The sequence below is a fragment of the Mytilus trossulus genome, chromosome 10, assembly GCF_036588685.1.
Source record: "Mytilus trossulus isolate FHL-02 chromosome 10, PNRI_Mtr1.1.1.hap1, whole genome shotgun sequence".
Taxonomy (NCBI): Eukaryota; Metazoa; Mollusca; class Bivalvia; order Mytilida; family Mytilidae; genus Mytilus; species Mytilus trossulus.
The window spans coordinates 21,959,972-21,983,632 of record NC_086382.1 but is presented as its reverse complement, the minus strand read 5'-3'; the positions used below and the strand labels follow the sequence as shown (position 1 = coordinate 21,983,632).

General features: G+C 32.2%; 3 protein-coding genes across 3 annotated transcripts in view; 2 read left to right on the top strand and 1 right to left on the bottom strand.

Annotated features, from left to right (window-relative positions):
• The window catches only part of LOC134686080 (uncharacterized), a 379,196-nt gene that overhangs the window by 269,106 nt on the left and 86,429 nt on the right, over positions 1-23,661 (top strand). The window lies entirely within an intron of this gene.
• LOC134686076 (uncharacterized) lies at positions 1,294-6,737 on the bottom strand. The gene is made up of 5 exons (XM_063545763.1): positions 6,674-6,737; positions 4,165-4,245; positions 3,750-3,870; positions 2,238-2,329; positions 1,294-1,384 (listed from the first exon to the last, which is right to left on the bottom strand). The coding sequence occupies exons 2-5, from the start codon at positions 4,183-4,185 to the stop codon at positions 1,316-1,318; spliced, it is 303 nt and encodes a 100-aa protein (XP_063401833.1). The 5' UTR covers positions 4,186-4,245; positions 6,674-6,737; the 3' UTR covers positions 1,294-1,315.
• On the top strand, positions 10,433-22,152 carry LOC134687054 (sodium/potassium-transporting ATPase subunit beta-like). The gene is made up of 5 exons (XM_063547012.1): positions 10,433-10,831; positions 15,371-15,478; positions 16,653-16,825; positions 17,263-17,367; positions 18,417-22,152. The coding sequence occupies exons 1-5, from the start codon at positions 10,516-10,518 to the stop codon at positions 18,696-18,698; spliced, it is 984 nt and encodes a 327-aa protein (XP_063403082.1). The 5' UTR covers positions 10,433-10,515; the 3' UTR covers positions 18,699-22,152.

The window sequence follows — 23,661 nt, the reverse complement described above, 5'->3', positions numbered from 1 at the left end:
TATCGATGTAGACGGACGTTGCGGTTCATGTGTACACAAGTCTAAGCTGCAATCAATTACATTCACTTTTTTTTAAAGGATTGATAAATGTTTGTTCGAGAGTATCATCTAGTAGGGTCAATTATTTTTTTTAACTTTTCACAACGAAATTCATTTTTTAATTGTTAATAACTTAAATCAAATTAAGAATATGTGGTATGATTGCCAATGAGACAACTATTCACCAAAGATCAAATGAAGTAGGTGTGAGGAACTTAAGGTAAACGTAAGCGAATTTCAACAATGAGAATAACCCATACCGTATAGTCGGCTGTTAAATGCGACATCGTCATAAAATATATGAAACAATTCATTTGAGTTAACTTACAGCATAAGTCTTAACAAAACAATTTACGAAAAACAAATATGACAGACATAAACCAACTACAACCACTGAAATACAGGCTCCTGACTTGGGACAGACACAGACAAACTTGTGGCGGGGTTCAACATATTTGAGAAATATTGACTCTATCCTAACCTAGGAAAGTGGTAAAACAGCACAACATAAGAACAAGCTATACAAATCAGTCGAAAATGGCTTAACTCATTAGATCGATACAAAGCAGAAAATCATCAAACAAAAAAATATCCGGACGTGACAGGATATGTATCCATTTCTCATCTCTATAACAACAACAAAAAACCATTAAGAATAGATCTGAGAGTATTCACAGTCACTAACGAGTCACTAACAGCTAGTTATAAGCTAAAAGCAATGAAGAAAATGATTGTATCTAAGACTAAAATATCAGTCAGTGACACATCTAACATCCAATGGGTTTAGTGTAAAGATTTCACTATCAGTGATAGAGAAAAATACTATCAGTCTGAGAAAAACATGACCTTGTGCAATGGCAAAATATAAATATCGACAGATTGTAGAATTACGAATGAACATAGGTGAATTAATCTTCTGCATCTAAGTCAAACATTCTGGATACAGTTAGTTTTAGTTTAAACACATTTATTTATAGTGGATTGGGAAACAAGTTTTGCAACTTATATTAATCCCTTTCCACTTTGCGGGTGCGACAGTTATTTATAAGCGAATGGTAGAACTTTGCTTGTATCTGTTAAAGTTATTCACAACTTTTTACAGACCAAGGGCGATTCGAAGTTTTTTGCATCGGTGACTGTATGTTGCCCCAAATATTTTTTCTGTCAGTATTTCTTATAATTGGATTACTGTCTATTGGCGTGTATCGCTCATCTCGTGTTATTAATACGAAAATTAAAACATTATGAAGGTAGTCAAATAACGTAAACTTTATTATCAGAAATATGAATAATGTTGAACATAAAAGTCAGCTTTCTTTGTCATCATTGTCGTTTCGTTGTCGATCTGAAAACATAAAAAAGAAGATATATTAAAATATACCAGAAATTTTTTAAAAAGAAACAAGTGCTAAAAAGCAAAACAATGCTCAAAAGTCAGGTGGCTAGTTTTAAGTGAAATGTCTAGAATTAAGTATATATAATGTCCAAAGTACAGTGTAATCTCAAATTTTGAGTACAATTTATAATGTCCAGTTAAATGCCTAGTGTAATACCTAGTGTTAAGTGTCACGCATAAGTCTTTGATAACTGTCAAGTATTAAGTATAATGTCTAGTGTTCTGTGTAATGTCGAATGTTAAATCATTAGCTTGTGTTCAAAGTAATGTCGAGTGTTAAGTTTAATGTCTAGTGTTCAGTGTAATGTCGAGTGTTCAGTGTAAGTCGAAAATAAAGTTTTATGTCGAGTGTTCAGTGTAATTTTAAGTGTTTTACAGTGTCAAGTTTAATGTTTAGTGTCTAGTGTTCGGTGTTTTGTCGAGTGTTAAGTTTTATTTATTGTGCTCAGTGTAATGTTTATCTGTACAAAAAGCAAATAAAGCGATGCATTTATTGATTTTCGTCATCTCAAACATGTCTAATTAAGTCAAAGTGAGACATTCAGAACGGGTCAAAAGCTGGTATCTTCACTTTATAATAAGTTTGAGACGGCTTCTAGCAACGAATCTGGTAAAACACGTTTCTAACTACTGTATTTTATTATATACAGGAAAAAAATAAATAAATATGTATTAGAACAGTACTGGTCTATATTTGTTTATTATCCTTTTCTGACTGTTCGGTGAAAAAAAATGTAATATTTCTTTTGTCAAATTGGCATGAGAACTTATGTATTAATGATAAAATTGTTAATAAACTTACCACAGCTTTTTGATTATCAAATGGATTTCCTACAAGTTCTTCCCATGGATCCTCCAGGGGTTCATAGAAGATTAACACATCCCATTGACGTACTACAATTAAATAAAACAAAAAAATATGTAGAATGTAGGATGCAAAATGTGCTTTTCCAAGTAACCTGAGTCTAACCTGTTTATGTTGAATAAAATTGAGAATGGAAATGGGGAATGTGTCAAAGAGACAACAACCCGACCAAAATAAAAAAAACACAACAGCAGAAGGTCACCAACAGGTCTTCAATGTAGCGAGAAATTCCCGCACCCGGAGGCGTCCTTCAGCTGGCCCCTAAACAAATATATACTAGTTCAGTGATAATGAACGCCATACTAATTTCCAAATTGTACACAAGGAACTAAAATTTAAAAAATACAAGACTAACAAAGGCCAGAGGCTCCTGACTTGGGACAGGCGCAAAAATGCGGCGGGGTTAAACATGTTTGTGAGATCTCAACCCTCCCCCTATACCTCTCAATACATATCAACTTACCGGGAGCATATCCTGTATAATGTTAAGAACCACTTACGGCTCAACAGGAACATAAATATTGCGGATATACTGTTCCCAGGCCTCAATAAGAAAGAACATACAAAAAACTAAAACAAATGTCAAACAAAATAGTTCCTTCGCATAGATAAAACTTTGTCTGAAAGAACATATAGGAAAGTACGTGCTACAAAATTTAAGCAAAATAATTCCTACGCATAGATTTTACTTTGTCAGAAAGAACAAATAGGAAAGTACGTACTACACAAGTTAAGCCAAATAATTCCTACGCATAGATATAACTTTGTGTGAAAGAACATATAGGAAAGTAAGTGCTACAAAATTTAAGCAAAATAATTCCTACGCATAGATTTAACTTTGTCAGACAGAACAAATAGGAAAGTACATACTTTACAAGTTAAGCAAAATAATTCCTACGCATAGATAACTGTATTAGAACGAAAATACAGGAAAGTACGTATTACACAAGTTAAGCAAAATAATTCCTGCGCATAGATTTAACTTTGTCAGAAAGAACATACAGGCAAGTATGTACTTCACAAGTTACGCAAAACAATTCATACGCATATACAACTGTATCAGAAGGAAAATACAGGAAAGTAAGTATTACACCAACTTCGCTAGCCAAGGGTGGATCGTAACCCTTTAGATGGTATTACACAAGTTAAGCAAAATAATTCAAACGCATAGATTTATCTTTGTCGGAAAGAACATTATTGAACTTGACCTTCATTAAGTTGTCTGTAACAACATATTAAAATTTTAAAAGCTTTGGTTGAACGGTTCATGAGTTAATGCACGGACAACATTTGATTGCCGCCCGCCCGACCGCCCGACCGGCCGCCCGACCGCCCGCCGAGCATTCCCAAATCAATAACCGACATTTTTGTCACAAAAATCCGGTTAAAAATCTATAAACTAAAAAGGGAAAAGGAACCGGTGAATAAAAAACAAATAAATATTTTTACCTGTTTTTCTTCTTTTCCACAATACATGTAGCACCACGCATGTGACAATCAAAGCGAGAACTTTAAAAATACTAGATGTCCATGGAAATGTTCCAAACAGCATACATAATAGTGAACAGTGCTGCAAAATAAAAGAAATCTCGCAGGTCATTACTAAGAAACAATGTATACAGCAATGTGTTCAGACTACCTTGTATCTTGAAAGCCTGTAATTAAAAAAAATACAATACATGTTATGCAGAGAATGACACTTTATCCCTCAAGACTAAAAAAGTTTAACTCCATACAAGACTCTAGTTCGTACTCGAACTGGCACTCAAATTTATGTCACTTTTTTGTCAACTCAAACTCGAATATGAACTAATTGTTGTTAATTTAATTTATACTTTACCACGAATATAATTAAAACTCTTACTTGATTGTTATCAACATTCATTTTATGGACCTAAAACTACCAATGTGTTTCATAAGTTATAAGTTAAAATATTGCAAGTCATATTCTGTATTCTGTAGGTGTCGCTGTTGACACTGGATTGTCTCCCTTGTAATTTTTGAAATCTCGCGTGTATATATATCACTCTGGTAAACCACTCACTTGTACTTTAAAATATATAATTTTAGGTGGCAACTACGCTTAACATCATTTGACAAAATTTAAAAATATATACATTTATTAATTAAGGGAAAAAAAAATTTAAAAATAAAAAAAAAAAAATATTTCATTAATCAAAACGGCGCGACTCGCAAATAAAGTCACCCAACAAACGCATTAGTACTTCATTAGAGACGGATACACTGTCGTTTTTTTCCATTGACAATAAAAGTTCCAAATCAATATGCAACGATCCTGTGTTAAAGTATATCTCATGTATAAGTTTTTGTCTTGCCTCTTCATAGTTTTCACAAAATAATAAATAATGTTCCACAGTTTCTAATTGACCACAATCACACTTGGGGTCAATATTTTGATTGATTTTGTTTAGGTAATTTTTTAAATAATATCCGGATCTTAAATTTCTAATAATTTTTGCTGTTTTATGATCTGGATAATTAAATGTTGATTTATTGCTGACAGTCTGATGAAAATTGTAATAAAATCTTCCTGTATCACTGTTATCCCATCTGTATTGCCACTTTTTATTTACTAAAATTCTTGCTGCTGTTTTAATATCTTGTTTAGTTACTGTGATATGAGCTTCTTTTGGAATTTGATTTGCTTCTTTGGCTGCCTCTTTAGCTAGTTTATCAGCTATTTCATTTCCTCTAACATCTGCATGTCCTGGGGTCCAATCAAAATTAATTTTTATACCATGATGTTTTTGTATTGATTTTATAAGTGAGATAATTTCATGTGAAGTGGATCTGTGATTTACGATTTTCCAATTTAAAGTTAAAATTCCTATGGCTGACTGACTGTCCGAAAATATTTTTACTTCTTCTATAATTGTTTTATTTTCAATTCTGCTAACATAATCTAATACCAATTTTATTGCAACAAGCTCTGCCAAAAGAATTGAACCCCTTTTTGAAACGGGTTGTTTCAGTTCAATTTCTTTATTTTGGAAAATTACAATTGCACCTGCTCCACAAGGTCCTGGGTTGGATTGGCAAGAACCGTCTGTAAAAGCAACAACTGTTGATGGAGATACTGTGTTAAGTTTGTTTACGATTAAATTTTTTCCTGAGATTTCTTGTTCTTTTGTTCTATTTTTTGAGGAACCAAGAGTACGCCAATATTCTGGTGGAGATTTTGAAGCTTGTAAACCTTGAAATTGATATTCTGGCTCTATGTCATCAATACTAATATTTGTTTCTTCTCTCATGTTTTCTGCTTGTTGCAACATTAAGCCTAAAGGTGATATGAACTTGTCCACTGTTTCTTTGTTTTTCCATTCATCTATTTTGTTTCTGATAGGGATTTTGGTTGAATATGAATTTAGTCGTGCAATATCTCTAATAGCCATTTCTTCTCTTCTAAGATCTAATGGCAATACTCCTGCCATAACTTGTAATACTTCCAAACTGGCTGTTGCAGAAACTCCAAGACAAATAGATAAACCCTTTCTTTGGATGGTATTTAATTTTTTTAAGTGTTCTTCTTTTCCTGTTTGCCAAATACAGCTTGCGTAGAGAAAAATTGAACCTATAATACTGTTGTAGACTTGAATGAGAAATTTTGTTTTTATGTTACCAATTCCTTTTATTTCTCTTAAAATTCCTAGTGATTTTCCAGCTTTTTTTTCTATGATGTTGATATGTTCACTAAAGGTAAGTTTTTCATCCAATGTAACTCCTAATAATTTGGGATTATGGTTGTATTTAACTGGTTGGTTTCCTAACACAAGGTGTACTGTTCCTGGATGCTTTTTATTTCTTGAAAAAATGCAGTATTCTGTTTTATTTGCATTAATATTTATTCTCCATTTTTTGCTCCAATTCATGATTGTGTTTAATTCGTCTTGAGTTTTTAATCTTATTTCCTCTAGATTGTTACCAGTATTCCAAAAGGTACTGTCATCGGCAAATTTGCATTTTCCAGCCTTTACTTTTTCAAAAAGGTCAATTACAAAGATATTAAAAAGTATTGGTGAAATAACTGACCCTTGTGGGAGACCAGTTTCAGTCCTACACCATTGTCCTTCATGTTTGTTTACTATACATCTGGAGTACCTTTCATCTAGAAATGCCTGTATCCATTTCCAGGTTTTGCCTTTAATCCCATATTGGTGTAGTTTCACCAATAGACCCTCCCTCCAGACACTGTCATAAGCCTTTTCAAAATCAATGAGAACTGCTAACGTAAAATTATCTAAATTAAATCCATCCAGTATAGACTGTGTTAAATTTAATAGTGCATTAGTTGTAGATCTAAAATGTCTGAAACCTTCCTGTTCAATATCTAAAATATTTTCAGATTTCAGTCAGCATTTTGTTGAGTTCGAAGTTCTTTGTTTTCTTTTGTACACGTAACGTCACAATCTTTCATATGTACATGAGATGGCATGCGCAGCAACAACATATAAATTTAGACCTCGCTCTGTCAATGTGTGAACTAAATCGGAATTCGCTTGCACTACGCTACACTTGAACAAAGTGTATAAGTTAGCCGAGAACCAGCTTATGTTTGAATTAGCGAACATCGGTAGACACTTAGTTCCATTATATACATGATATATACTGTGCTGAAATTTACCATTTATCGAAGTATAAAAGAGACAAAATGCAGAAAGCAAACGACTCACAAGGGCTGGATTTCGTAAATGTAATTTACTTAATTAATTGTTTACTAAATTCTATAATAGACATACAAATTTGGTTTTGAAGTTTTGGTTGTATGTGTAGCTACCATATTACAAACGGGAATTGATATCCCAAGATTTACAGTGATGTTGATAAAAGAGCTTATAAAGGACAGCGTTTACTTTTGGACAAAAATGACCTTGAATTTCAATTCAAGTTACCATAAAATATCAAAATTGCCATGATTTGGTTCTAACGTGGGTCTATTTAAAAAGCCTTACTATTAGGAAAATCAAATCTCTCCATAAAAATAAATTCCAGGCTTCAAAGTCAGCACATTTTCAATATGTACAAAGGTTATGTGAAGACAAACGCGTCCGCCTTGTTATACATATACCAAAAAGTACAGGATTGTGCGCATTTCTGTAAATAAAATTGCAAACTATATTCTTATATAATCTACACTGAAGAATCTAATAAAAAAATGTAACACTTGGTCAGTCTGATCAAACAAACAGCGTCTTCTCAGAGGAAATTATGAGCTATCAACATTCAACAACCACTTATTATTCCACAAATTATTCATTCCAAGACCATAAATCAATCTTTTTACAAATGTTGGCCATGCAAGTCGTGCATTTTAAAAAATTTAACGCGAGCTCTTTATAACAAGACCCTAATATGCAAATGTACGTCACTCCGCGCTAAAATTTTGAATCAATTTATGTATTCTGAAATTACGCTCATACTGCAGTGAAAACCTACCTTATTCAAAGTAGACCATCACATTTTTTTTAAACTATTGAAACAAGGCATGGGCATATATACTAAATTAATTAAGTCCTTTGTTTTATGTCTATTACGAATCCATAACGTATATAATTATCATAAAATATTTCATGATGTGATAGTTGACTCACAGATACTACTGTTAGTTAACCTTCTTGTTTTGGTGCCGAATTTTATCAATTGTTACCATTGAGTATCAATCAATACATATAAGCATTGGACACGTGCACAATAAGTCATTATATTTTATTTTCATTTTGATATTTTCTATGTGTTAGGCTCGGTAGTTGATTTAATTGTGGTCATAACATTTGTTAATTTATTGATGCATTAAAGTACTAAATATAAAAAAAGAAGATGTGGTATGAATGCCAATGAGACAACTCTCCACAAGGGACCAACATAACACAGAAATTAACATCTATAGGTCACCGTACGGCCTTCAACAATGAGCAAAGTCCATACCACATAGTCAGCTATAAAAGGCCCCATGATGACAATATAAAACAATCTAAACGAGAAAACTAACGGCCTTATTTATATATAAAAAAATGAATGAAAAACAAATATGTAACACAATTTAAACGACAACCACTGAATTACCGGCTCCTAAGTTCACTATAGGCCAAACTTTGCCTTGAAATTCAACTTTATTCAGAATGAAATAATTTTGTTCTTTATTATGGATCTACTTCAAAAGCCTAATATGACAAGGTTGAAAAAATCTCTTCCAATTCGAAAAGATTCCTTCATGACCTCAAAGTCAGCATATTTTATTTCTTTGTCATTTGCAATGTGATGTGCCAAAAAGAAGTTATTTTGTATCAGAAACATATATACCACAATTATTATATAGAAAGTATAAATAATCGATGTTCTTTAAAAAGAAAGTATAAATAAAATAGGCATGTGTGTGTTCATGTTAGATAACATCCCCAATTGTTTCACTGTGTTTAAGACTGAGAAGAAATCCACTTGTCAAAAACTAAATCGGTACTTTGTTGTCGATCTTTTCTAAAAGATATCACGGTTATTGGATAGAGCAACTGAATTATGTCCCCTGTGATAGATGGCATTTCAATCGCAGCTGACTAAAGTTCTCGTCAATTTATTTCCCTGGGAAACAATTTCCCCGGGAAACAATGTAATTTTAAAAGATTTTAAATCCATACGCACAAAATAGTGCAACGTACGTCTATTTTCGCAGACACTGAATACTGGTTACATTACGTAACAAAAATCACGGATAATTTATTAATAATGTTTAAATTCTAAGAAAAGGGGTCATATTCATTTTTCATAGAATGAATAATTATTTTCTTAATGATTCTAGTATATAGTAGGGGAAACATTGTTTATGTCAAACAAGTTTGCATTCACTAGTGATCACTAGTTTGTCATTCTGTCCGTCAGGACAATTTTCCAAACATTTTGTCCTCATGTTTGAATATCTTTATTAGATATGAAGTTATGAACTATGAACATTTCACAATATTATTTAAGGGGTTGGGGTCATTTTTTTTGTGTGTTTCCAATGGAAACGTTTTTTTGTGTTTCCAGGGGAAACATTTTGTTATTTTTCCAAGTTTGTCTAAAAACTACTTGTCAATGTTTTCCCCCTCCTAGTACATGTATGGGGTTATCTTAGACAATTTTCATGTTTCCAAGGAACACATTTCTTTAGTAATGAAATCTTTCCTAAGTAGTAAAAAAATTCTTAAAAGACAGACATGGAAACATTAAGAAATTATTTCCTCTGGAATACCAAAAAAAATGTTTCTCCTGGCACACAAACAAAAATGTTTCCCCTGGAAACACAAAAAAAAATGTTTCCCCTGGAAACAAAGAAAAAATGTTCCTCCTGGAAACACGGAAAATTATTAGAATTAAATCTGTCCTTAAAAGCATGAAAATGAAATCTTTCAGAAGCAAAGAAACCAATACTAGCAAGGCGACATCATTATAAAATAACAAGTAGTTAAAAAATAATAAGTAGACAAGTCTGGAAACACAAAAAAATGTGTTCCCATTGCAATGCATACACATAAAAAGAATGAAATGTGTTCCTTGAAAACATTGAAAATTTCTGAGATAAACCCATACTAGGAGGGGGAAAACATTGACAAGTTAATTTGTTTTAGACAAACTTGGAAACATAAAAAAATGTTTCCCCTGGAAACAAAAAAAAAATGTTTCCACTGGAAACACAAACTTTGAAAATGCCCCCCCCCCTTTTCCTAGTAATATTATGAGTGTTCATAGTTTATACCAAATATCAAATAAATATATTCTAACATGAGGACAAAATGTTTGGAAAATTATCCTGACGGACAGAATGGCACACTAGTAATCACTAGTGAATGCAAACTTGTTTGACATAAACAATGTTTCCACTACTATATACTAGAATCATTAAGAAAATAATTGATCAATCTATGAAAAATGAATATTTCCCCTTTTCTTATTTAAACATTTATTAATAAATTATCCGTGATTTGTGTTACGTAATGTAATCAGTATACAGTGTCTGCGAAGATAGAAGTACGGTGCACTATTTTGTGCGTATGGTTTTATTTTTTTTTAAATTACATTGTTTCCCGGGGAAATTGTTTCCCAGGGAAATAAATTGACGACAACTTTAGTCAGCTGCATTTCAATCACTTCAATAACTTCCGTTGCACCTGTTTACATTGTGCGACTTTGACTTGTGAGTCACAATAAAGTAAAAATACCAGAAATGGAATCGAAATATGACAGAGTAGATGTCCCCGAGAATTTATATCTGCACTCAGAAAATGAACACAATGAAGATTTTGGTACAGGGGTTTATCCGATTTCTGTAATCTCAAGGAAATCCAATTTGAAGAGTGACACCGTCAAACTTGCATGCTTTCGAATGAGAAGAAAAAGTCGTTGTTTCCTTATGATTGGTGGTGTCATCTTTTTGATAATCGTTATCTTACTTATTGTGGTAGCATCGAATCACCACGGCAGTGACAAAGCTCCAGCTCGAGTTATTGTACCAACTTTTGCAGAAGAAATCAAGGAAAAAGGTATTTTGTTTATGCAAATTATGGTATCAGAGACTGGTAGTCCAAATAATTATGATGTCATGAAAGGCTGTTAATTTTTTTTCTTTCACATTTTACATCCACCTCCCAGGATGCGTTAAAGCAATAATGTAAAATAGGCTTCCTAGATGTCATAGTTATTTGGACTACATAGACTTGCAGAGTTGATTAAGTTCTTCTTAATGACCTCATATTTGAGTGATTTATTAACTCCGCTCGGTAAAACAGGAGGCTTCTCCATTGATTAAAAGTGAATATTAACAAAATTTTTAAAACTATATACACTGTACAATTTGGCAAGCTGATGTCTAGTTAAGCTGCATCTGGGTCCAGGGCACACTGGCTAATCTGGCCCTGAACTCCTCGAGTGTTGGTGCAGCTGCTACTGTGTCTGGCAGAAGGTTCCAGTCTCTTATACAGTGGCGGATGCAGGAATTTTCGAAAGGGGGGTGCTAGCCCAGGGCAAAGGGGGGGGGTGTGCAAAACATATGTCCCGATTCAAATGCATTGATCGGCCAAAATAAAGGGGGGGGTGCGCACCCCCGGAACCCCCCCCTCTGGATCCGCCACTGTTATAGAGGGTGGGAAGAAGGAGTTGTTGTATACTTCCTTATTAGCTCTTATCTGCCTTAGTCTGTGGCCACCCCTTGTTCTGTTGTCCCCAGATGTGTAGTAGATAGATGGTTGTATCTCCACTAGTTGGTTCTGTATCTTTTAGCATAGTACGAGTCGCTGTTTAATTCGTCTACTGTAGGGGATCCCACTGGAGTTGGTTTAATAGTCCAGTGACGCATCCTGGGGAAGTGTCTGTGTACTGGTTGTAGACAAATCGTGCTGCTTTACGCTGTACCCCGTCGATGTCTTTGATCGAGGTGGTTTGATGGGGTCCAACACTGTGGCAGTGTACTCAATCGATGGTCTGATGAGTGCACAATTGTTCCAGATCAATTCCTCAATGACAGAAGTAGAGATTGCTCTGAACCATCAAACGGGATTGAAAAGCTAAAGCCACGTCTCAGATAAAACTAGTGGGCGCTTACTGAAAGAAATGCAGACAGAAATTGCACCAATTCTATGCTTAATTTTTAACAAATCTTACAACACTGGTATTACACCTAATGCCTGGAAACACGCTAGAGTCGCACCAGCATATAAAAAAGGGGATAAGCATAAACCAGTCAATAATAGACCTATCTCATTAACTTGTATTTGCTGCAAGTTAATGGAACACATAGTAACATCATATATTATGAAACATCTGAAGCTTGAATCAAATTAGATCTTGTACGACCTACAACATGGCTTTCTGCACTCTCGACAGTGATTTTGCTAGCGCTCGTCACTTTCGTATTTTACGAAAAGGTTTTCGAAATGACGAAAATATTTCATATCAATTTCGTCACTTAAATTTGGAAAGTGTAAAAATATTTACACACCAAATTACTTGAATTCTACCTGTCTTTATGTTTCTGACAAGTTTATGACCCTCAGGTAATTAACTTTTACCAAAGGTGTTAAAAGTTGTGATGACAAGTAATCCGCCTATCGCCAATCAGATGGGTCACTAATCCCTTAATTATTATTATAAAACCTCATAAATGACCATCATAATATTCTATTTAAGTTAAATCAGTCAGTCAGCATTTCATTTAAATCATTTCTCACAATTCTGTCGTATTTTCGTCATTTGAACAAAATTGATAATCTTCCCGGCCATATCAACTTTTAATTTCAATATTTCCCTTACGATCATAATTTGCAGTTTGCTTGTCGTAGTTTCGTCGTTTAAACGTATTTTCATCATACTTTATATGAAAATTCATCTAAAACTTTCGACAACTTCGATTTAAAAGATTGAACTTTATTCAAAACGTAAATATTTTCACTTGCAAACAGATCTCATCTACAAGACTCCAAATCCTGTTCTACGTATTGTGCATGCGTAAAAGTTCGTAGATGAATCCGGTTTCATTCTGAAATTATTATTAAATTGTCACTTCCCGTTTTCATTTCATTTCGTTTAAAAATCGAAAGTAAACGTGATCTACAGTTTACGGTCATTAGAATTGTCACATTAAGTATAGATGCAGATCCTTCTATCCAATATTTAAGAAATTGATTCCAAATAGATATTTAAACATATTTTCAAGGATATAAATAATTGTGAAGTGAAAAAGTTGGAAAAGTTCATTTGTGCAGTGGTTTAAAAATAGAGGCACCCAACTTTTGTTGAACAGGGATGTGCCCTGAAAATAACTGAAGTGAAGTTGTGAACCATATTACCAGATCCCTGTTCTTATCTTCATAGCATCACATCAGTCAATTCATTCAATATTGCCAATAACTGCCTACATAAGCAATCCCAAAGTCTTCAAAGATACTAGACTAGTCCTTGAAGGACTTGGACATATATATGTATAGCTAGATTGATAAACATCCTAGACCTCTTGCTACAAAAATGGCGCTACTCATAAAACTTTATTGTAAAAACTAAGTCCAGGGCTCACGCTACCAGGCGACTTGGGCGAAGAAGTCGCTTTCCCGACCGTCACTTCGCTTTCCCCGACCCCCAAAAGCGAAGACAAGTCGCCCTGTTGTTTACGATACTCGCTTTCAGTCGCTTCCGTCATCGGACATTTTCAATTTTTACCAAGTTGATGAAACATCAACTTTTTATTGATAATCTTATGAAATGAGGTTGAATCATCGTTTTCCGGTGCTTGTTACTCGAAAACGTACATCAACCTAACTTTCGGCTGCAAAATAAGTTTGTTACTTCATTTAAACTTGATAAAAGTTGCTCCCAGTAAATGTTCAATCCATTTATTGCATTAAAAACGTCATGATCCTTTCCAAATAACTTGTCAAACATCGTTTATATTTGTAAATTTTCTTGCAATCGTCCGCCATTGTCAGAATTCTAAAATACGAAACGGAAACGGAGCAACTATGACCGAAATCCATATTTTTACAAAATTACTACGGACGCACTTAAAGTCAAATATTATTTTATTCATTTTGGATTTTCAGGCTTTCCAGATTGTCCGATAATGTTCAAGCTTTTTGGAAAAATAAAATTATTTCCCTACCTACCTATCTACCTGCCTACCGACACCTGGCTTGGCAAGGTCGGGATTGGGGAAACAAACAATATATTAATTTAGGCCCCAGAGTGACTGAAAACATTAAATCAAAACATCAAAAGCCAGGCATACCAAGCACTTGTCCGTCCCAAACTGGAATACTCTTGCTCAGTTTGGGACCCCACATTTTAGAATCTATCTCGAAGATAGAGATGGTCCAAAGGAGGGCTGCTTGGTATGCCTGCAACAGGTATCATATATAATACTACATGTAGTAGCGTATCAAACATGCTGAACACACTAAACTGGCCTATTTTAACACAACGCAAACTGCTTGCACGCCTAATTATGATGTACAAGATCACACATCATCTTGTTGCTACCATCTAGCACAATTCTCATTCCATCAGACTCAAGAACCAGAAAACATCATTCTCACACCTTCAGACACATTTATACACCAAAAGACTAGTACAGATTTTCATTTTTCCCATACACAATAACTCAATGAAATCTGTTACCAACTTCAGTAGTAAATACACAGACAGTCGACTCTTTCAGAGATCAGCTTACATTTGCTGTTCTCTCCATTGTTATTTAAAAAGCTTTGTCTCCTTTACATACATTTGTAGTTTTAATCACTGCATCTGTTCTTTGCACCATTTTGTATATAACTAAAATATTAACTAAATTTTAATAAGTATGCCACGTACATGTATGCACAGTTATAAATCATCGTTATTCAGATGGAAAACTGAAAAACTTAAAGAAGAAAAAGAAAGAAAGACCACGCAACAGCTGTTTTGCCAGACATCCTGGTTTAGTGTGATGTCAAAGCTTGTATGATATCAAAAAGTATATTTGCTCATCCACAAATTGATGCACTGTACATGTTTTGTTGCTTCTGGAGCTGACTAAAAGCCTCTGATCCATATATGTATATACCAGATTTGTCTATTTGATTATATTTCATTTCAATTACAAATGTACATCTCATTTATGTTTTTTTTATCTACATTCTTTGTGTACCTGACACGTTTTATTTTCTTCTATCTGGACAGTTTTCTAAGTGAACTACAATATACAAATTTTGTTATTTTAACTATAGTTACAAAAGACTGCATTGCCTCATCATGCTCATGTGATATCATCTTACAAAGAAGCAATTTAACTTGTACCATACAACGTACATTGTACTCTTACCACTGCAAGCTCATACCATTGCAACCTTTTGAATTCTAAAGTTTGCATTGGTACGAGTTGACATAAGTACAATTTGTACGAGTTTGTTATGGTACAAGTCTACAAGATAACCATTTATCTATATCACCCTGTGCAACTCTTTCATATATTTAACAATATATTGAGTCATTATTTAAAAATCTAATATAAAATTCCAGTAAATGATTACATGTACATTGTATATTTATCATTTCAGGTCTGATGTTTGAGCCCAATGTGGATAATAGTCCTTTGATCCACTATTCCATAAGTGACATGAAGACATACCACAAGTACCTCAATCAGTTGGATTTCTATATGTACGGTAAGATCTTGTAATCATATCATTTTGGTATGTCTGTCATGAAGGAAGGCACACACATTCATTACTTTAGGATACAGTCAAAAACTATAGGGGTTTAGTTTTAAATGGAAAATAGATTAATTCAATACTTGTTGATTGACAGTGACCGATAAACACTTGATTATCACCTAGCTATTCAGCATGTTCAGTACTACAAATGTATGTACACACAAAAATGACAATAGGTATAATAGATGCTTTAATGATTACTCTCTGCTAGAGTACATGTAGATTAAATGATGACCTTCTGCTGTTGTGTTTTTCTATTTTGGTCGGGTTGTTGTCTCTTTGACACATTCCCCATTTCCATTCTCAATTTTAAATGAGTGTGCATTTCTTTTTATAAGTTAAATATTATAATGATTTCTTTAATGTTTGTGTCATTTTGGTCTTTTTTGTGGGTAGTTGTCTCATTGGCAATCTGACATACCACATCTTCTTTTTTATATGGCTTCCTTTCATTTTTATTTTTTAATATTTTTAAATTGGATTGTTTGTATACAGTTTTGTACCTGTACATACACTGTGTATATGCATGCAGATGGAAATGCAAAATCTGATCTGAAAACATAAAATGCCACTGTGTGAAAAGTATTTATATATGTATATAGTCATTAAATCACCTCAGGGATACCACAACTCAATTTGAATATTTTTGTCATGCTCCTTAGAATAAGAAGATCATGAAGATGTCATATTGGCAAATATATCACATGACAATCATAATTTTGATCCCCTTTTCTCTTTGAATTTTCTCTGTTGGTTCTGCACTTTCTGCATGAAGTTTAGTTACTTTATTAGACAATGGGTGTCATACAACGTATGATGAGCAAGATCTGCTTAACCTTCTTGAGCAATTGAGATCACCTCCAGTTTTTGATGGGGTTCGTGTGTGGTTCAGTCATTAGTTTTCTATGTTGTTTTTTGTGTACTATTATAACTGTCTGTTGTTCTTGTCAGTTCTTTTTCACCTTATGAGTTTTCATGTCCTTTTGGTATCTTTTGCCTCTTCTCTAGATAGCACTTTTAAACCAGTTAAATGTTATAAAAAATATGTAAAATTTAGTTAAGTTTGACCATGTTGACTTGAATTAGCTATTCATATAAACTTGCATGAATTATATTTTTTTTCCAGATTATTCAGCAATTCATCAGCAAACATCAGATTATGTGAATTGTGTAAACGAGAGTGCACCTGATGGTAAAGCTTGTAGGTTGACAAGTCATGATTTTGGATCTCACTGTACACATACCAATGTTTATGGGTACCAGGAGGGCAGACCCTGTGTTCTTCTTATGTTGAAACTGGTAAGTTTATGGGTACCAGGAGGGCAGACCCTGTGTTCTTCTTATGTTGAAACTGGTAAGTTTATGGGTACCAGGAGGGCAGACCCTGTGTTCTTCTTATGTTGAAACTGGTAAGTTTATGGGTACCAGGAGGGCAGACCCTGTGTTCTTCTTATGTTGAAACTGGTAAGTTTATGGGTACCAGGAGGGCAGACCCTGTGTTCTTCTTATGTTGAAACTGGTAAGAGATGTTCTTGTAAATATTGCTATATTTTGAGAAAAATGTTTATTTAACCTACTTAAAAAGATAAAAGCTAAACATTCTACCCCTTCTTCACATGGAGACTACTGTGATGATACCATACAGTATAATACTATTAAACAATAATGTCTTATTTATTTTAAAATTTACTGTAAATTAACTTTGAATAACCAATTGCTCCTACTATTTTTTCCAGGATAATGATACGATAGATCCATTTACAAGTAAAGACACTGAGATAAAGAAGAGGCTGCAAGACAGGTGGTCAGCTGATCATATTGGAATAACCTGTGATGGAGAGGTAATTAGAAAATCAAATATTCAACTTTGTTTGTTCCTGAAGGAGGCTACTTCAGAAAAGTCCTTTGTACACATGAAATTGATAACAGATTGTTTTCATTTTTATACGCCCATTTACCGGACGTATTATGATATACTGTTGACCATCCTTCTGTTGTCAACATGTCTAACATTAATTCAAAAACGCTTTTACCAATATGCATGAAACTTTTGTGATTTTTTTTATATCTTATTGACCTGAGCTCCCTTTTCATCTTTTGTTTATAAATTTCAGATTTACTGTTTCCAAGTTTTGTGGTTTTATTCATTAATTAGAGATTTTCCAGTTTTAGGACAATAACTCAAAAATGCTGAAAGCATTTTTTATGAAACTTTGGTTAATTGTTCATATCTATTGTTGTAAGCCTTTTGATTTTTATCATCTTCGCTAGCCAAGGGTTATGATCCACTCCCGCTCTCTTCACCCTTGGCAGTTAGAGCCAACATTTGTGATAACAATGTTGCGCCATCTATCGGAAGATAAAAATCACGCCCATTCCGAATATATTATTCTTGGCCAATGTAAGCATTTGAACTCTTCAATTTGGAGGTAAAAACACGGTAGCGTCTAGATTCTACACACTTGGTAAAGCCGGAAATGAAAATATACGTCAACATGCATGCATTTGTGCATGAAACATACACAGGAACTTCTATTAGTTGATAAAAAACATTCAAGTTGTTACTTAATATAGTCGTATGTTTAGGGATGTAAAGACTTGTTGCACAATAAACATGTGTTAATTGTTTACAAATACTTTCTATATTTACACGTGATCATGTTATAGGCGCTTTTTGATTGGATGCAGCGAGGTTTGACTGCAACCAATAAAGATCCTTACCGTGTGTCTCCGAAATTTTATCTCAATCCGCCAAGGGTGAAGAGAGCGGAAGTGGATCGTAACCCTTGGCTAGCGAAGATGGATTTTTATAAATTTATAGATTTTATGCATTTGAACCTACAGTCTAAACACAACTATTAATTTGATTTTGTTTATAATTTTTTTTCAGACGGCTTTAGATAGAGAACACATGGGACATGAAGACTTTTGGTATACAAACGGTGTCCTGGAAAGTGACATAACTTATAGACCCCCAACAGGATTTCCTATCTGGTCTTATCCAAAGAAGAATCCACATTACAAAGTACCAGCAGTTATGGTGCACTTCAACACAATCCGTGCTTACCATTTGGTGACAATTAAATGTGTGGCATGGGCTAAAAGTTTTAATAATGGAAAGCCACAAGATTCTGAAATGTATAGTGTAAGGTTTCAGTTTTACATGGAATAGACCAGGACTTTAAATATAATGAATGCATCTGACAGAAGAGATCTGAGTCGATTCAGCTACACTAAAGATATTTGCCTTTGCATAATAAGAAAATATTCAATTGTGCAAACTTAAAAAATTGTTTGATTGTATGTACTTACTCTTTATACTTAAATCAGTAGAGATAAGATACTTCTTAGTGGATATTTCTGTCAATCAGAATTTATTTTTTATTCCATTGAACTACACATATCATGAAATGGTATATGTTTTTTCTAGTCAGTGACAGAATCTTAATAACAATGGGAAATATGTTATTAGTACAGTTCACAGTTTAAGAACTGTCCCTATTTTATTATCTTTTAAAAATTGTGATACATATTTTAGAATTTTATAGTTTTTCTTATTAAAGGTTATAAACATCACCTTTTTCAAATATATAATATTGAATATTTAAAATTTATTTGTATATTTGATCAGCCAAAGATTATAAAACATTCCTTTTTCCTATGAAACTACATGTATTGTAAAAATTTATTGAAACAAAATTTCCAACATTATGTAACACTGAAATAGAACAGTGAGAAAGGATCATTCCATTGGAAAATTGTTGGAAGGGTAGGAAAGAAGTTTTATTTTTGAAACAAGTTTAAGGGTCACATTTGACTCATTTGACAAATGCATACGTACTCAAAGAAATTACCATATCTGGTCATACACATTTATGCTCTTTGGCAGGGTATTTTGTAAATTCTTTCTTCCGCTTCCACATTGATTGAAATAAAAAAGTCTATATTTTGCATTGTACTTACTTCACAATTTTGTTGCACCTTTAAAGCACAAAACAAAGTACATAAAGACTTCCATTGCATATGGGTACAAAATGTATTTGTCATCTGTATAAATGTTGTAACCATAGTTATTATATAATAGTTGATTTCATAACTCCAAAACATTGATGTCATAATATATTGTAAGTGCTAAAGATATACACCAAATATCTCACCATAAATTTTGTGAAATATTTTTTCATTGTAAGATTGAATTTCAACCCATATCTTATTTTTTTTTGCAAAAAATTGAAAGACACACTTGATCTTAAAAGTTATAACAATAAGCAACATCATGGTATTGTTACAACATGGTTTTAAATTGTAAATATTGCACCATTTTTTTTTCTCAATAATGAACATTATTTTGAAGTGAAAGTCAGCTTTATCATAATGATGTTATGGAAACTGATGTGGCCTTGATTTTAAATCTGTAGATATTAATTAATATGATTAATTTTAATATATGTATTTAGAATTTGTTTCAATATTGTCATTGATTGTTATGTTAGATATATTTGGAAATCCCCTGTATAACAGTTGCATCACATCTAAAATTTATTTTATATACAGTGTATATATTGAAAGCATATCTATTCAGTGTAATTCTGTTTTAAATGGAATAGATATAGGAAGATTTATTCTATGTAAGTACTGAACAAAGTTTAAGTTTTCATAGGGTTTGTACACAGATTAACAAAAACAGTCACTTGAGTCTTTTCAATTTTGTAGAATTTAAAAAAAAATATATCCATTAAAGTTTATAATGAAGTCACAATTTTTAAACCTTTGTCCAGTATTTTTTTTTAAACAGTTTTATCCTATTTGGGTATACATGTATCTATTTACATAAATTTTGTAACAATTGTCATGTGTTAGGTCATGAAATGTCATTGAAACATTTTGTGTAAGTGTAACATACATGTAAAATATTTTATTAAACTCAAAGCATTCCAAATAATTTAATAAATGGCAAAGATCTGTCTGGACTTTTATTACAAAATAAAGAATTTATTTTCATAACATCAGAGAGTTAAAACACTATCATAGCTTTATATAATTGATCCCTGATTCTGTGAGATTGTCTGAACACTTTTTATCCATAATAACAGGCCATTTGAAGTTTCACAGGAAGATCTTGCTCACACAGAGCACTGAATGGCTAATTATTTTGATATAAAATACATAATTCAAAGCCACAGGGACTGAATGGAGCGCCTCATTCTTATCCCTGAATAAATAATTATTGACATGTGATTATTAAATCCATGGTGATATTTTTCTTCATGCTTATCTTTTTTAACAGTGTATTTTTTAACACAAGAGAAATTAAATGTTTTTTAATAGCAGCGTTGGGCTGGTGACAATATGAAATTTAATGTAGTAAATTAAAGCATGTGATATACTTTGCTGTTGTTTTTGCTTTGAAGTCATCCTTCTATTTGAAGCATGATGATATGTTTATAGATGTACATTTGTATCTTTAGACCACACTAAACTTTTCTGTTTACTGATGACCTTGTTCTTCAATTCCACAATTAAAATTGTATGGAAAATATAAATTTATCCACACTTTTTATTCCCCTATAACTCAAAGGTGAATTAAAAAAAAATAGACAACTGAATTGTTTAATTATCACATTTTGTCTGTTAATCAGGATTTACCAGGAAACAAAAAATGAAACAAAATTTCTAACTTGCCTTTTTGTTATGAAAATAAAACTCAAAGAAAACTGGTTAATTAAGTGTGGTTTAAAAAGTATTTTTTACCAAAATTTCTATCAGATGTAAGTACAGTAGTGGCTTTTATATCATTTGTAACATATCCCTAAGTTATGTTTTTATTTTTTGTTTAAAATATTTCTTACATTCCATATATTTTTATACACTGTTGATCTGTTTTTAAAATTTATATAGAATTAAAATAGTTAATCCAAACATTAATTGAATTCAATTTAATGGAAAATATTACATGGTAGAAAATAGACATTGTTGCATATTTATATTACTTTATAGTACATTTATCTGAGAAATCTTCTACATGCTTAGGGCTGTTCCATTAAAACATACATGATACCCAGGGAAGGCACTTTAAAATTAGGGTAGCTTCAAATAGAGGCAAATTAAAATTTCACTTACATTTCCATTATGCAAAAACAGAGACCAAATAACTCAGATTTTGAAGTGCCCTACCTGACTTGTTTGTATAGTTTTCATCAATTATTGAAAAGTTAAACAACAAAAGATAAAGAAAAAACTGATTTTGTATTACAGATGTTTTTATGTACAAAACGTTCATATTTCTATGTTTTTATCACTTTATATTTGTTACCTGTCTGAATGTAGTTTTTTTAAGTGCAATGTGATTTCTGTAGATTTGTATTGTTTAATTTGTAAATAATTATAAAATCAATGAAAAAAATATCAAGTTTCAGGAGTACACACTTAGTATCGTGCCTTATTTGGACATGTATATTAAATTTATAATTAATTTTAAAAACTATAAAATTTTTAATTGTATATAGGGTTGATAAAAACATGATGTTGTACACATGTATTTGGTTTATTGATGTCATTTTCTTTGTAAACAGAAGAGTTTATTTTTATAATGAAAATGTTGAATTCCCCCCCCCCCCCCCCCCCCATATCCACCATTAAATATGTCTCCAGGTATTGATGTGCACAATATTGGCTTCAAAATTATGAATTTACCATATGCTATGGCTTTGTTTTTGTCTTTTCAGATAATAATTTGGTTTTTTTTCAAATTTTTTTTTTAGTATAAATAGACACAGGTTAAGAGTTCATAATCATGATATTTTAATCCAGAACAAATAACATCTAGAATCATCATATGACATGGTCATTGATATTGAACCTTTGGCTATTTCCTTGATAGAGACATATATCAACTGCAGAAACAGTAGGGTTGAGCGGAACTTTGAAAAGGCATAGACATCAATTTTGTGGTCAATTCTACTATCCCAAATATGAGTATATTTTTTCCCTGATAATGAGCTCTTTTTAAGTTACTATTACCTTTATTCAACTAGAGAAACCAAAAATTTTAAACAAAAAGGGAAGTTATTTAAAAAAACAATTGAGCATAATGCTAAAATGATTGAAATTTTATTGCACATAGATGAACAACACTCGTCTACTAATACAAAAAGGAAATGGTGAATTCACTTGGTATATGTTTTTGAAAAAGATAATTGGATATATAGAAAAACTTAAGGAATGACATTTTGTATAACTTATAATCAATATTGTACAAATATTTATTAGTCGGGATTTCAAATACAATAATTGAAGTTTTTATTTCATGTACATTCTTGTATCAAATTGTCAATTATTTTATTATAATGATCATTTTAATCACAGTTTCAATTTGGTGCAAGTGTTGTTTTTTTTTACATTATTGTCTGTTCTTCATTTGTATAATTTACATATTGGTGTTGAATGTCATATACAAATATTTGATAATATTGTAGGTTACACAAATGTTTATGAGTTTTAAACATTTATTGAATTATTATTTTTAAAACAGGTATGTTTTGCAATTACTTTGATTTTGAAATTCTGAAAAATTAGCATAAGGGAAGAATAGAATTACATTCAAGCTGTTGTACAACTCATTGAAACCCTTAATTCTGAAAATGTGAGCACAATCAACACTATAACATTCCTATAAATCTACAAAATTATAAATATCTTTATTTTAATGCAAAGCCAGAAAAATATTAGTTAATCAAGCTTTTTTGCTAGATTTATTTTAGATGTTAGACTGTATCACTACGCATTGTTGCATTGTATTTACCAATAGCATGTTCAGTCATTGATGTTGCATTTTATTTGGAGAAATAAAAAAATGGTCACTATGAAACCTATTTGTTACCTATCAATCACAATTTTGAGATCTTCTTTAAACATCTCTGGTTATGTCATGTGAAGTTTAAAGTTTTCAATTCAAAATCATATGTTTTTGTATGACATTTAGAATGTAATGTAATTTTCATGATAAATTTGACTTGATACAGATCTAACAATGGTATCCACTTATCTACAAACATAACACTAGAACTGCCTTTAGTCAGGGACTGTTTTCATACTTTGTTTTATCATTCCATAGGTTGAATATTTTTGATTTTATA